We start from the raw sequence: 15,860 nt of genomic DNA, 5'->3' as shown, positions 1-15,860 counted from the left end.
AAAGGAGAGAGAAATGTTAGATTGGGAATGGGCCAAAAAGTAGGAGGGGAAATGTTGTACTGCAGAGGTCAGAAAGGAGGAAGGGAGAAAGAAATGTTACAATGATAGGGAGGAGAAATGACTCAAGGAAGGGAGAGATGTCAGATTCTGGAGAAGGGTGTTGGAAGGAGGAAGCAGAGAGAGATGCCAGACCAGGGAATGGAAGGGAAGGAGGGGAGAGATATGACAGACTGCGGGAAGGAGAAGAGAGCGATACTAGACTCTGGGAAAGGGGGAAGGGAAGGAGAAAGATGTTGGACCATGGAAAGGGGAGGGAAGGAGAGATAGATGCCAGACCATGGGAGAGGAGAGGAGACAGATGCCAGGTTGTGCAAAGGAGAAGAGAAAGATGGCAGACCATATATGGGGGGAAGGGGGAAGACAGATGTCAGACCACGGGAGAAGGAGGAGATGGTACATGGGGATGGAGGGGAAGGGGGAGAGAGAGGGAGGAGATGATGACAGTGATGGGTGTGGAAGGGAAGGAGAAATAGAAGAAAAGCTTCTTATGGATAGATGGAAATAGGGGAGAAAAAAGAGGGAGGAGATGGTACACATGGATAGATGGGAAGGGGAGGTAAGACATGGAAAAGTAGATAGATTTTGAGAAGAAAGCAGAAAAAAATGGAAGCAAGTTGGATGTTAAAAGTTAATGTCAAAGATGGATGTAGGGCAGAAAGTGAAGATGAGAAAAACAGCAAATGAATAAGAAGGTCCTGCAAAACAGTTAAGAGCACAGACAAAAGGAAGTGCAAGCAGAGGCTGGGAAAAGATGATTATAAAAATAAAATCACCAGACAACAAATGTAGGGGAAATTATTTTATTTTCAATTTAGTGATTAAAATGTATCAGTTTTGAGAATTTATATCTGCTGTCTATATTTTCCACTGTTCAGGAAGAAATAATTTCTATTTCTCTGATGGTGTACTAGAGTCTGGCATCTTAGGGTTTTGTTTGTGTATATTATTACTTTTAGTTTGTGGTCTTGTATTTGCATAGGGGTTATCTGTGTTCTGCATGTGTGACCAAGGCCAGGTGTTCTGATAGGAATGAATGTTGAGAAGCATACAGTGTGCTTTGTGTAGTTTAATTTTGTGGTTAATAAGATTGTATTGTATGTATATATAAAAAAAATGAATGGAAAAATGGCATAATAAATAGTACTATTATTATGGGAATGGCGTCTGGAGTGGAAAACCTATTCCTCTGTTTTTTAGTAGCCACTGGGAGTAATGTTACAAACCTGCCCCTACTAAAGATGGCCACAAGTGCAGCTCACATAGTAAAAGCTGGGCAACATACCCTATTTCAAGATGGCTACTGAAAAGGAAGTGATGTCACATGCATGCCCCTACTAAAGATGGCCACCAGTTTAGCTCACACAGTAAAAGCAAGGCAATATGCCCTCTTCCAAGATAGCTACCACAACACTTCCTTTTTGAACAAGGATGCTCTATATGTGCACGGAATCCATCTCTACTCTGCTTGGGTCACTCCCTGTGGACTAGGAGGAGTATGTCCTCATGCAACCTATGGCTGCTAACAGCAATAAAACCAGTGTTTTCTGCCAGAAGAAATGCAAGCCCTACAGGAGGTAAAATGGTTGTAGCCCTAGTGCCTTCCTGTCTGCATCCACGTGGTGGGATAGTAGCAGCATTTTTTTATTTTTTTTAAATAAGTGTTCCTAATGCAGCAACTGTTTATCAAATGCTGCTAGGTTTTTCTACTACAGCCCTCACAGGATGTCTGCCCCACCCCCCAACATGCTGCTATAGAAATTCCAAGTTAAAGCCCTCAGCTCCCCATGCTGCTAATGGAAAAGGATGAGTTTCAGCTCTGAATATAAGATCTTGGAGGGGAAGCAGTCCCCTCTACATGCTATACACACACTGCTCTGTGCAACGTCTCTTCAGCATGCCTGTTAATCTGCCACAAATTTTTTTTACTGCTGAAAGGCTTTTTCCTCCTGAATGCTGCTGCTGCTGCACGGATTCTACAGATGTGCCGTAGCCCCAGACCATGTAAAAAGCACATGGAGTGAGGCACTACAAAGGAGGCCGCTCCCCTGTTCTGCAGGTAAGGGGAAGGGTAGGAGCAAAAACAAAACAATGCTACGCACTCTCATCTGGCTGGCTTTATGCCTGGGATCTTGTGTTTCCCCTTGTCTCTCCTCCTCCCCCCTTCTATTCTTCTGTTTTAACACTTTGTTTTCTTAATCCTTCTAGCTAACCCCTCTTTGGTTTCTCCTGGCTTTCCCTCCCTCCCTTCTGCTGTTCCTCTGCCTCCTCTTTTTTTCTTAACTCCCCTACTCTCCTTTCTCACCCACCCTGATGCATTGTGCAGCCTCCCCTTAACGTAGTTATCATGCTCTATTTTATAATTTAGGTACGCATTTCACTTAGCACATAATGGCAAGGCAGGGCCACATTTATGCCTGCTGTTGACATGATGTACAGTAAGTGGGTGATCTTAATTGTAGGTTCGTAGATGCCAATTTATGGTAGTATTTTATAGCAGAATTTGAGCTCCCAGATGCTGTCATAGAATTAGTGCTTGGTGCACTGCATCCAGGCACCTGAGTTTGGTACCTCCTAATTGTTTTTGTGTAAATGCTATTCCACACATCATTTAGCTTTTCTGCAGCAGTGGCTTCCTTCTTGCTGCCTTCCCAAACAGGCCACCTTGAAATTGTTGAACAGTCAACATTTTCTCCCATCTAGGTCAGACACCTCTGTAGCTTTTTTTAAAGATAATCTGAGGCCTCACAGTGACTTTTCCTCAGCAGTTTCCTTAATCCACAGCTACCGACTAAAGCAGGACATCCTGATGTTGCCAAACTGTTCCCCCTTTATAATGACGGACCTCACAGTTCCCCAAAATTGAATCAAACACCCTGAAGTTTTCATAGAGCCTTCCTTCAGTATGTACTTTTGAATAACTTTACCCTGGTATTCCTTCAGCAACTCCGTGTTTGGCATGTTTAGAAGTTAGAACATCTAGGGCTCCTTTTACAAAGCCGCACTAGAGGTTTTAGCGCACGCACTGGATTAGCGCGCGCGCTAGCTGAAAATCTACCGCCTGCTCAAAAGGAGGCGGTAGCGGCTAGCGTGTGCGGCAATTGAGCGTGCGCTATTCCGCACATTAAGGCCTTAGCGTGGCTTTGTAAAAGGAGCCCTAAGGTGCGCTAGCGTTTTTAGCGTGCGCTAACCAAGCGCTAACCAAAAACTACTAACGCAAGCTCTATGGAGGCGTTAGCGTTTGGGGCATGCGGTATTGTGGCGCGCGCTAAGACCGCTAGCGCACCTTAGTAAAAGAGATGATGCGGTATATAAACTTAAGGTTTAGATTAGATTAGATTAGATTAAAAGGAGCCCATAGTTTTTTGTCTGAAGTGAATTTTGAAGCATCTTGTTTCTTCATCCAGGAGTATTTGAATCAGCTTTAGTATTTGTACCATGACTGGATACAAATTGGCTTAATTATTACCTATTATTATTGGCTTTAAGGCAATTTTGGAACCAGAGAAAAATTGGATTTGCTATGCAATGGTTATAGAGCATTCTGCAATACTTTTGGTATTTTATTGTTCATTATTTTTTAACATGTAAACCGTTCTGACCTCCCCCTGGGAGAACGATATAGAAAATCAAATAAATAAAAATATATCTATAATTGTTCTTTCACATTGAGTTTGTTGTTTAGGTCAGTGAAACAGACTCCTGCTGTAATGTTTTAAATTGCAGTTTTTAGAAGTATGTGAAAAAACATGCAAGAACGTGAAGACTTCTTCAGGGTACTACTGTAACAAAACCTTGTGGAATAAATGATACAGAAAGAGATTATAAAGGCTGAAAATAAGCATCATTGAAGTCCTATGTCAATATCAAAGGAAATAATACACTGCAATCTCTGCTTATTAAATACTGGTAAATAGTTTTAACAAGATGTTTATTCAGTGGTGACCTGCACAGAGATGTTTGAGTTGAGAATTAGACTGTATTTGGAAGGCGTTTGATTTTGCTTTGAGAACGGTCCCCTATTTCTTTCTTTTAAATTGTTTCACATAGACTTTGAGAGTGCTTTCAACTCCTTACTCCTCTCACCTTGGGTACGGCATCCCCAACCCTATGTCTATCTGTCCAAGTTAGATTGTAAGCTCTTCCGAGCAGGGACTGTCTATAAATGTCAAAATGGACAGCGCTGCATATGCCTAACAGTGCTATATAAGTGATAAGTAGTAGCAGTAGCACTTTGCAGAGTAGGGGTTCCAAACTTGTCCTGAAGGGTCCTCAACCTGTTGAGTTTTCAGGATATCCATAATAAATATGCATGAAAGAGGTTTGTATACTCTGAGTAAATGGGACGATTCAGCGCAGCTATTTCATTGCCGGGCATTTAATTCACAGTCGCGCTGAATCATCCCAAGGGGCACTATGGGAGAAAGATTCATCACGCCTTCCTTTCCCCAGCCCAAAGATCTGCAAAACATTGCCCTCCCCTCCAAATGAGGTGATTGAGGCGCCATTCACAAAACGGAAGGACAAAGGCAATTGAGGACAAGTTGCTCCGTGTGGAGGTTATAGTTTGTTTTGGTGGGGTTTTTTTTTTGGGTGGGGGGGTAGGTGTGACAAGACCCAAACAATTGCAACAGTCAACTTTATTATTGTTTGAAATGGACCCACATAGAAATGAGAGAAAGAAAATAATTCTTGTGTGTCCAGTATCGGTATCGTTCTATAATATCCAATCTTTTTGGACAGATGTTGAAATTTAGCTATTGTTCTGACATTAAATCTCTTGCTGGGAGGGGCTCATCTTTATTCTTCTATACCGCCATAGTCGTGAGACTTCTAGGCGGTTCACACTGAAGAGAGCTGGACAGTCAGCGAGTTACAATATGTAGAAATCCGGGATACAGTATGTAGAAAACTTACAAAAAAGCACATAGAATCTTACAAAAGGTCCGAGATACAGCATATAGAATCTTACAAAGAGTATATAGAGTCTTACAGAAAGGTAGTAAGTAATCTCTTATTCATTCTTTTGTATGATTATCTTTTTGTTTTGTCGTAAACACTTGATAGTTGCTTCATTTATGCCGTGTCTGTTTTATTTTCAGAGATGTGGTACTGGGTTTTCTTGTGGGCAGTCTTTTCCTCTCTCTTTGTCCATGGCGTTGTGGGAATACTGATGTTTGTGATGCTGCAAAGGCACAAGCAAGGCCGAATACTGTCCCTCATCTTGGTTAGTGTGGGATTCCTATGTTCTGTTTCTGGAGCAATGATAACTAGTAAGTTTTTTTTGTTTATTAAGTAATTGTTATACAATTTGATGTTAGTAGATGTGGAGGGGAATTTTCAATTAGATGTCCAAATCCAATTTTGGATGTTTTGCCAAAAAAAACCCATCAAAATTCCAGTGCCAAACATGACAATTTTCAAATAAGAGATTTAAGTCTACCTTTTTTAGTTTGAAAATCACCCTATTTTAGATGTTTTAGTGTTCAGTGCATCTTTAAGGGCCATTTTCAAACAAAGAACATCTGAGGGATGTCTGGGGGCCAGCAGTCTTAATAGACGGGCTACAGAGACATCCTAGCAGAGCAGTGAGACAATCCAGGTGGGCAGTGCAGTGAACTTCACATAAAAGGTCCCAGGTACACATCACATCACACCATAACCACCCCCCCCTCATATTGTACAGTGAGCCCTCCAGGAACAGCAAAAAAAGTGGTTCATAGTCATTCGCGCGTGGGACTTCGGCGCGCCGACATCGCAGCACAGACAAATCGGGCAAGACCCCAGCGTGCCGCCTAAAAAGTTACTTTTAAAGAGCTCCGACACGGGGTCTGAGTGGGGACCCCCCCCAGTTTACTTCATACTCTTTGCGCTGCTGTTGGGGGGGGGGGGTTGGAACCCTCCATTATAGAGTAAACTTAACTTTTTCCCGATATTTTAGGAAAAAGTAAAGTTTTCTCTATAATGTGGGGGGTTGCACCCCCCACCCCCCAACGGCAGCACGAAGAGTATGAAGTAAAGGGGGGGTTCCGCCCCACACACCCCCCCTCCCACAACCCCCTTCAGAGTTCTTTAAAAGTAACTTTTTAGGCAGCATGCTGGGGTCTTGCGCCGAATTGTCTGCGCTGCAATGTTGGCGTGCCGAAGTCTTGCGCGCTTTTGTCCTGTCACCAAAAAAGTATTGTACTCACCATACCCAACTATATACCACTACAATAGGGGGAGAGTGTGGCGCAGTGGTTAAAGCTGCAGCCTCAGCACCCTGAGGTTGTGGGTTCAAACCCGTGCTGTTCCTTGTGACCCTGGGCAAGTCACTTAATCCCCCTATTGGCCCAGGTACATTAGATAGATTGTGAGCCCACCGGGACAGACAGAGAAAAATGAATGTAAACCGCTCTGAGCTCTCCTGGGAGAACGGTATAGAAAAATGAATAAATAAATAAATTATACCTGCAGATGTCACCTATATGTGGGTATTTTGTGGTTTGGGGGGCATGTGCAAGTATACAGATTAGAGTTGGATGTGGGCCTGGGTCCCCTTCTCTATAGTCCACTGCACCAACCGCCACAGTGCTCCAGGGACCTGTTTGTAGCTGTCAGAGGCTGGTTTGTACCGTCACTTTTACCTCTTAGGGCGGTGGGAGAGGATCAATGACCACTGGGATTAAGGGGGGTCATGTCTCTATTCCTCTTAATAGTCATCTGGTCAGTTTGGATACCTTCTTGACATTTAGGGCACCTTTTACTAAGGTGCGCTAGCGTTTTTAGTGCGTGCTAGCTGAAATATTACCGCCTGCTTAAAAGGAGGCGGTAGCGGCTAGCGCGCAGGGCATTTTAGCGCACACTATTCCACGCGTTAAGGCCCTAACGCACCTTTGTAAAAGGAGCCCTTAGTCATTATTGAAACAGGGCTGGTCAAAAAATGTCCTATATTTTTTTATTCTGAAAGTGAAACTAGAGGATCCCAGAAGTCACCATAAAAATCTGAATAGGACTAGTCAAAAGGTACCTGAGTTGTGCACCATTCTTTAAATCCACCAGTTTTCATTGAAGAAAAATCTTCCTTTTAGCCAATTCCTGGATATGTTCTGACATAAATGATTTCAAAGTCCAAGTTAAAGCACTTAAGAATTGCTTTGTTGAAAAGAGGATATCCTTATGAAGTAGTGGTATCTGCTTATAGGAGAACTAAATTCATGAATCGCGACTTATTACTGAAACCTCATGCTCCCAAAGATGAGCCTTGGAAACCTACAGTAGTGCTTAATATCCTGGACTTGAGTGCGTGGTATGCATTCTTAAACAACATTGGCATATTTTGTCCACGGAACCAACTTTTCAGGACAAATCATTAAGACTGGCTTATTCAAGAGATCAAAATCTAAGTGAAGTTTTGTGCAACAGTAACTTGAAATTCAGTATTTCTAAATTCACCACAAATTGCTCCTCTGACCATGTAATTTATGTTGTTTTATGTCCCTGCCCTAAGCTATATATAAGGCAGACATCTCGACAATTAAAAACACATATGAGTGAACATAAGAATTGATTAAAACATCACAATCAAGCAACCCATGGTGCAACACTGTGCTGACAAGGGACATGCTTTTTCAGATCTTAGGGTCTGTGGGATTGCTATGGTACAATCAAATTTCTGTGTGTGGTGGTAGTGGGGGGGGGGGGGAATCGTAAAGATTTTCTACTTAAGAAAGAACAATGGATTTTCAGCCTTAACACTGAGGAACCTTTTGGTCTGAATGCTAAACTTGAATGGCACCATTTTTATTAGATTAGGATATAATTTTTGGAGGTCTCTTTAACACTGAAGTAATGGGCAGGAACTTTGTATGACATCACACGCCAACTATAAATCCTCACGAAGCAAGCAAGCTGCCATTTTTAGACAGAAATTGAGCAGTGTTGCTGTATGTTAGTAAGTAAAGGAAAAAATTTTTTTTCAAATTAAGATTATTTTGAAGATTTGTTTCAAACAGTTGAAAGGTTATTTATTTTCATGCTACTAGCGTCTTGAGGATCCCTTTCAGCCCTGAAGCAGCTTCCTAGGAAAATGCTGGCTGTTGTTGGCGTGAGGGCCTCAGCAGTTAGAAATACATATTTAACAGTGAATAGGAGCTTGAAAACTGATTCATCGGGATTGCAAGATAACTCTCTTATTTTTTTTTATTACGATTGAGTGGACTTAAGTAACTAAATTGAAAGTGAAAGTTGTTATAAGCTATTGAAATCAAATTTCAGTGACTTTCATATAGCTTCTCTTATAGGAGGTTTTTATCCCTATGAGGAGGCACAGTGAATTTTGTGAGGACATTTAAAGTAGAGAATGACACGGGGAAAAAATCTGTCCCCGTCACTGCCCCATCACCGGACCACTGTCCCCTTCACCGCCCTGTCCCCGCCGTCCCCTTCACCGCCCCGTCCCCGAACCCGCTGTCCCCTTCACTGCCCCAACCCCACCGCCCCATCCCCGCAGCATCCACCCTTCCCTCTTGCCACCTCACCGCCCTTCAGCAGCCCGAGAATCTCCCTCCCTCCCCCTTACCTTCACGGCATAAAGAAACTTAAGGGAGGAAAGGCGCGCGGTCTCATCCTTCCCTCCCTCCGGCCAAATCTATCTCCCTCCCTCACTCCCCCTTACCTTTGCGGGCGCTTTAGAAAAGAAACTGATGCTGGTGAAGCCTGCCTGTGCCGCCTGCAGTTGCGTGTGTATGGGCGGAAGCTTCTCTGACAACTGTCATTTTATAAACACAAATAAAACAGAGCAAGTTCAACAAAACACATCTCCCCTCCCTTTCACAAATATCCCCTTCACTATTGTGAAAACTGAACAAACCAAATTACTACAGAATGCTACTTAGAAAAATCAAGCTAACAGAATATTTTAGTCACACATGGCAAGAATAATGTTAGGGAAGTGCAACTAGGGCAACTGCCCCCTGGTCAGAGAGAGAGAGCCCTAAGCCAGCTGGAAGCTAAAGAAGCACAGCCTGGACTTTGCAGTCCCCAGTTATGTCTAATACCAGCTCTAGCAGGATACATATTTCAAATATAAAATATTCTAATCACAAAATATAAAATAAATTTTTTTTTTTTCTTTTTGTTGTCTGGTAATTTTATTCTTCAAATCACGTTGGTCTAAGGCTTTGGTTTTAGGTTCCTTCTGTCTTCATCGTGGCCTGGCTGGCTCGTGAAGGTAAAATAGGCGCAAGAGGAGCTAGGGAGAAGATGCAAAGTTTGACATGGGCGCAATTTTTTTTATCACAGGAGTAAGACTTTTCACCACTCCCACGGGGGCGGTAAAGGGTCTTGTCCCCATTCCCACTGGGCGGTGAAAGATGTTGTCCCCATTCCTGCGGTAAACCAGTTGCAAATGTCTCCATTCCTGCGGATTTACTGCGGTGACCCATGGTTACTATGATGTCATTAGCTTAGAAGCATAATAAATAGGGACTCGGAGCTAGTCCTTACTAGCGCCTCCTCCCGATTCTAAGATTGTGTGTGGGTTTCCTTTGTGGGGCATTCCTACAAGTGGCGCCCGAACACAGGGACCTTCGCCAACCCTCGCCCTGCTTGCTCCATCTGACGATTAGACTTGGTGCACCTCATCCTCCGGGATCCCTTCGAAGTACTGTCTCCTAATCCTTGGGTGCCGAGTAGACACGTCTGGCCTGCATGAACAGAAACTACAGAAGAAAATCGAGCTGCCCCTACAGAAGAAAAGCAAGCAGCTGCAGACACCAGTGCAAGAACCACAGAGGATAATGTCGTGGCATCAGTTCCTGCAGAACCCCATTCCTGAATTCGATTCCATCTTAAAGAAACCATAACAAAGTCCCATACCACAGCCAGACGACCGGAAAAGAAAGCTTATTCTAAGACTGATCCTGTGACTTGGGCACACATTAAAAGCTTCCATTTTTGTAAAAGAAAGCGTTATTCTAAGACTGATCCTGTGAATTGGGGACACCTTAAAAACTTGAGTAACACAGCCGTTCTCACCTTGAAAAAGACTGATAATTTTCCCATTAGGTGTGCAACTGTTGTGCTTTTTCTTTTTTTAAATTTAACAAACCTGTCCTATGGTTTAATACCTTTCTGCCAAGCTATTTATAGTAGCACTGCAGATCTTCAGAATCTAATAGGCCCATTATGATATTTTGTTATCTGTTGTATTTTCTTTATTATTGTCTCATGCATTGTTCTCAGAAAAGAACTATTTGTTTATCCCGTGTTTTTATTTACTGTAACACCTGTCGCAGGTAATAGGCCTGTCCCACATGTGGAAGTGATTTACATTTTGATTATTTGCTGACACATCACAAGTTCTTTTTACGAGTTAAATTTAATTTGAGAACTTGGCCCTTGCACCTCACTCTAAAGAAGACAAAATATGTCTTGTGTGTATCCATTGTTTGTATCACCGTCACGTGTGTTAATTGTACCTATTATGCATACATTTGGGCTTTTTAGGGTTTGCCCTGGGCATTTCTTCTCCATCTTAATGCATTTAATTCTAGGTTACTATGCCCGGCACTTCTGAGTATAGGGAAAGTAATCTTGAGGTTCACTTATTTTAGGGACATTTAGGGATTTTTTGATATGCATCACATATCTACTAGGGAACTTTAATTAATGCCAGACCCCTCCATCTGGCTTAGGAAGTTATAGGGACTCACACTTTTGATTATAACATATGCACCTTTTTAATAATTACTGAATATGTGATAGATATGCGTGTAACGTATTTGGGGTCCCAGACTGTGTGTGTGAGCATGTGTTGTTTTAGGTGTGTGAATTGTGGATGTTTCGTTATATCTGAAATATGCATATAATAACAAAAACACTACTACCAACACATTAGATTTCGCAGCTTCCAGAGGCACTATATGGAAATGATTAAGTTAGCACCAAGGGGAATAAGAAAGATTTCCCCACTAACTAATTTTATGACTGAAGCTGAAGTATCATGTACTAGGTTTACATCATGGGGAAACGTAGTCAAAAAATTACCCTGGAATGCCATGACCATTTATTCCCCCATGGTAGCAAATCACAAAAATCTGTCATGTGCTAGAGTAAGAATTGTAGTTATGGAACTGTTCACATTTTGTAAATATTTCATATATTAATGCTCACCTTGTCCTGCCTGCAGGACATCTCTGCTAATTTAACACACAATATCCCAGGCTGCCTGAGTAAATTGAAAGCAATTGATTAATCCCGGGATAGTTAGAGAAAGACTCTCTGTCTATATAAACTCTGATAGTTATGCTTTAACTGAATAGTAATGTTAACTTGCTCTCAGCAGCTGAACTTATCTCTTTGACAGTCTCTTTAATTGGTGTACCTGGGTTAGCATTATTTAATCAAAAAACCTTATCACAATTAGCTTGTGCTTTAGCTTAGAACATCGATCATATCTTACACAGCACTTAGCTTTTTAAATCAAGAACACGATAACTCACCAAAGTGCTGGAATGCTTTATGGGCATGCCTTCCATTTGGCCGGTGGATCCAGGTTATTCTGCAAAATCTCCTCTTTGAATTAGGTCTCTTGCTTGCCCTCTGTTTTCTGCAATGCCTGTCTGCCTTGTTTAACTTGCCCATAAGTCTACTTTATGGTCGCTATCCAAATTCTCCCCAGCAGATTTGCCTCACTTCTTTAAGCCCTTCAAAATAGTTAAGTAAGGGGAAATGTAGGGATGGAGTTCTGATAAGTTCTGATCCAGGGCATCAGAGCACAGGCAGGGTCAACACACAGGCGGTTCTGAATGCAGGCCAGGTCGGCACACCAACCTAGGTCCTGTGTGTGGATCTAGGCCTGTGTTTGGATCTGAGGCCCTGTTTCTCATTCCCTTTCCCTTCTTGCCATGCAGCCATTCTAAGTAAAGGCAAAATACTAGCATCTTGTCACAAGACTTTTGTCACATATTAACCTAACACACATTTACCCTTTTTCCTTATCTTGGGCAACAATCCCTTATATGGGCAACATCCCTTATATGGGCAACAATCAGACTTTGCCTACAGCTTAAGGCTAAGGAGCATGTTTTATAACCTTTGGACTGTCACATGCTTATCTTATTTGAGCTGTCCTTATTTGGTAAGGTCATCAGCTGACAGGCATTGCACAGGCATTGCATATGTGCATAGACTCGGGCCCTGTCCACGTGTTAATCAGGCCCTTGTCTAAGTGCTGAGTTGGAGGATGATCATGAGGTAAAAGCACGAGGTAATCACGAGGTAAAAAGCATGTACCTATCTATGTATCTAACAATATAAAACCATGTACTTTTGTACCCACCAATCATGAAATATGTAAATGAGGGAGTTACTATGATGTCATTAGCTTTGAAGCATAATAAATAGGGACTCGGAGCTAGTCCTTACTAGCGCCTCCTCCCGATTCTAAGATTGTGTGTGTGTTTCCTTTGTGGGGCTTCCTACAGTGCGTTCAATTATTGTGCTAATTAAAGCCAATTAATTCAATTAAGTTAGACGCTGGTACTACTACTATTATTAATTATTTCTAGAATGCTACCAGATGTATGCAGCGCTGTACAGAGTCCCAAAGGAGACAGTCTCTGCTCTAAAGAGGTCACAATCTAAACAGTCAAGACAGACAAACAGGATAACAGAGTGGGGGATACAGTTAGGTGGGTGGTTAATCTGCTGGCTTGGGTGATGAGGAGTGGGCAGTGGGGAGTAGGGTTACGAAATGAAGGCTATATCAAAAAGGTGGGTTTTCAGTCTACTTTTAAACAAGGTAAGAGAAGGGGTATGACAGATGTACTCAGATGCCTAACTTTCAGTGCCATTTACAGAATATGGCGCTGAGTATTTTTCCGTTTCCAGCGGTAACGCCAGAAAAAAAAGTGACTGAGCAACGCTCGGTCGTAGGTTCCTAAATCCACATACTCCAGAAGAGACCACACCGGGACCCCTGAGGAAGACTACTAGTTCGCAGCACGGACCGTGTTGGGTCCTCTTTTCCTTCTCAAGTTGTGGATATCTTCGTTTTTTGGATATTAATAAAGTCTATTTTTCTTTTGAGGTTGGTAGAATACCTTACACATCCAGGGAAGGGAGGGGGGAGGGAAAGATATTTTGTTTATTAAAATACTTAATTATAATATTATAATTACATAATTTGTCAAGGGGGGAGAAAATGATTGTTCTAAATATAAATTGTATGTTTAATAATGCTTTTTATGAAATAAATATGTTCAGATAATTGTATTGCATTGTCAAAGTTTAAAAATCAATAAAGATTTATAAAAACATAAAAATAAAGTCTATATCAGCAACATCGATTTCCACAGTGTCTTGTTTTGGATGCTGAGTGTTTTCTTGCCAATTCAATAGTTAGTGTGAGAAAATAATTGTTCTTGTATAATATGCGAATCTGTATAATTTGCAAATTTGTTATGTTCTGTTGCTTTCTTTTTGGAATTTGTTAGTAGACCATGATGCTTGTGTTACGAATTATGTAAATCAGTAAAATATTTTTTAATTATAAAACAATGTCAAAGGATAATAAACCATTATCTAATAGTCAGAGATCTGTGAAGTTTCATTACTAGTCCTATAATAGTGGTGGTCGTTTCAGTAATGTAAGTTCTTTTTTTTCTTATTTTGTTAAATTGTGCCTGCAGGTGCAGCAGTCGCAAGTATTTACAGAGTAGCAGGAAAGCGCATGGCCCCGCTGGAAGCATTCGTGTTTGGTGTTGGACAGACAGTGTTCACAATTATGATCTCGTTTTCAAGAATCCTGGCCACACTGTGACACTCTGGAGATACTACAGTTGGTGTATGAAAGCTTTTGGAAGATGCCAAGCTTCCCTGAGTGATGTTTCAGTGGTTAGTGGGTTGCAGTTAGAAGAATGAGAAGACGGCATTTGCCTTGCATTTCAAGATTACAGACTCGGTCTGTAGAGAAAGGACAGTTTTCTGCTGTTGGGGTAATTGCATTGCTATGTTGCACCGAACCCTACATGCCTCGGCTGCAAGCAGGAGGCTAATATGTGGGAGGCATGGGTTCTTTGTGAAGCTGCAAATATTTTGCAAGTCTGCCAGTCAGGTTCATCTTTGGCGATGTTACAATGCTCAGTGATGCACAAAGAATTACAGGGACATTTCTTAAACAGTGTTATATGTGCCAAAATTTAAAGGAGTTTTTTTTGTTTGTTTGTGATTTGTTTTTTTCAAAAATTTGGATAGTGTGATGGTTTGAAAATGTAGTAAAATACGAGTGTTATGAACATGTTTTTGAGGAATTCAAGTAAACCAGTGAGATTGTTGGCTTCTGGGTTCCATTACTGTGTTGTGGCTGGGTTATACTTCTGAGAATGCTGAATATAATCTCATTCAGAACATGACTATGTGCAGCAGTTCATTTTAAAATACTGTGTGAGCTTTTTGGGAATGTAGGGCAGCTGTATAACTATGTTTTCAGCCCATGAATACCCTTTCCCTGTGTTCAGTACTAATTTTATTTAGAACAGTGGTTCTTAAATCTGTCTGGGGGACCCCCAGCCAGTCAGGTTTTCAAGATATCTGTAATGAATATGCATGAGGCAAATTTGCATATAATAGAGGTGACAGACATTCAAATCTTCCTCATGCATATTCAATAGGAATATCTTGAAAACCTGACTGGCTGGGGGTCCCCCAGGACAGGTTTAAGAACCACTAATTTCCAGTGCAATAGGGATGATATGCTGAACCATAGGGTACTTGATCCATTCTGTCGCTCATACTACAGAAAGATTCATACAATTAGAGTTCATTCCCCTGGTGTTTACTTGTCTCTGTCTTGGTCAGGGGCTGGAATGCAGGCTGTTTGGGCACTAGTAAAGTTCCTTTGGGGTGCTCATGGTGCCAGTTGCATTTGTCCCTCCACTTTTTGTGAGGTCTGGAGGTCTTGGGGGGCGGGGTTGAAGGTCGGTCCGTGGAGGTCCGACTGGCAGCCTGAAGTTCCCGGCGAAGTGGCTAAGACTGGAAGCAGAGAGCCTGTCCTAGAACAGCTAAACCTGAAAGAAGCTGAAGCAGGCAGCAGCAGCACCATTTCCCTAGGGCTCTGTAACCAGGAGGTCCCTGAAGGCTCTCTCAAAGGAGCAAAAGCCATGACTAGGCTGTATCCTATGGATCAAGAATTTCAGCAAATGTTTGCATTGCCAAAAGTAGACTCCCTGGTAACCCAGGTGACTAAACACACTTCCCTGCCCTGTGAGGGAGGAGTCATGCCAAAGAATACACAGGACTGCAAAGTGGATATGGTCCTCAGAAGGCAATTTGAGGAGTTAAGGCAGTTTCAGCAGCTTCCTTCGTAGCATGTGCATGCCATTCATGGCTGTGAACCCTGAATGTGACAGTGGCTGACCCATTATCTCAGCTTGTGCTGGCAGGAGTAGACTACATGGCGGATGCACTCTACAATGTAATCAGAGTCATGGCAAGAGTCTCCACATATTCCATTTCCCCCATAACGTATGCTGTGGATCAGGCAAGGGGCGGGCGATTCATCCTCCAAGGCGACGCTTAGCAGGCTCCCCTTTAAGGGACAGATGCTTTTTTTGGCAAAGGTCTGGATGATCTTATGGCCAGTGTGCAAGATCATCGTCCCAAGTCCTTACTGGACAGCAGACTTCTAGCAGCTAGGAGCCGGATTCGTAGCTCTTTTCAGGAATCACAATGTTTTTGCCGGTATGCCTCAGGAGGCTCATCACAGAGAACCTATCAAAGTTCCAGACATAGATATTTCAGAAGCTGGAAAATCCAGACTA

General features: G+C 42.2%; 1 protein-coding gene across 2 annotated transcripts; it reads left to right on the top strand.

Moving 5' to 3' along the window:
• Window positions 1-1,438: 1,438 nt before the first annotated feature.
• TMEM170B (transmembrane protein 170B) lies at window positions 1,439-14,377 on the top strand. 2 transcript variants are annotated; one of them, XM_033930161.1, is made up of 3 exons: window positions 1,439-1,634; window positions 5,160-5,330; window positions 13,731-14,377. In XM_033930161.1, the coding sequence occupies exons 1-3, from the start codon at window positions 1,556-1,558 to the stop codon at window positions 13,859-13,861; spliced, it is 381 nt and encodes a 126-aa protein (XP_033786052.1). In that variant the 5' UTR covers window positions 1,439-1,555; the 3' UTR covers window positions 13,862-14,377. The 2 variants fall into 2 exon arrangements, with proteins under 2 accessions (XP_033786052.1, XP_033786051.1); XM_033930160.1 differs by having other exon boundaries at window positions 1,492-2,116.
• Window positions 14,378-15,860: the final 1,483 nt, after the last annotated feature.

This window comes from Geotrypetes seraphini, chromosome 2 (genome assembly GCF_902459505.1).
Source record: "Geotrypetes seraphini chromosome 2, aGeoSer1.1, whole genome shotgun sequence".
Classification (NCBI taxonomy): domain Eukaryota; kingdom Metazoa; phylum Chordata; class Amphibia; order Gymnophiona; family Dermophiidae; genus Geotrypetes; species Geotrypetes seraphini.
This window is presented reverse-complemented; position numbering and strand designations above follow the sequence as displayed.

Excerpts from the sequence above, each read along its gene's own strand:
- TMEM170B (XM_033930160.1), top strand. The coding sequence starts at position 2,011 with ATGCTGCTGCTGCTGCACGGATTCTACAGATGTGCCGTAGCCCCAGAC. Across the intron at positions 2,117-5,159 it reads GCCGCTCCCCTGTTCTGCAG|AGATGTGGTACTGGGTTTTC; the intron begins GTAAGGGGAAGG and ends TTTTATTTTCAG. Across the intron at positions 5,331-13,730 it reads TTCTGGAGCAATGATAACTA|GTGCAGCAGTCGCAAGTATT; the intron begins GTAAGTTTTTTT and ends TTGTGCCTGCAG.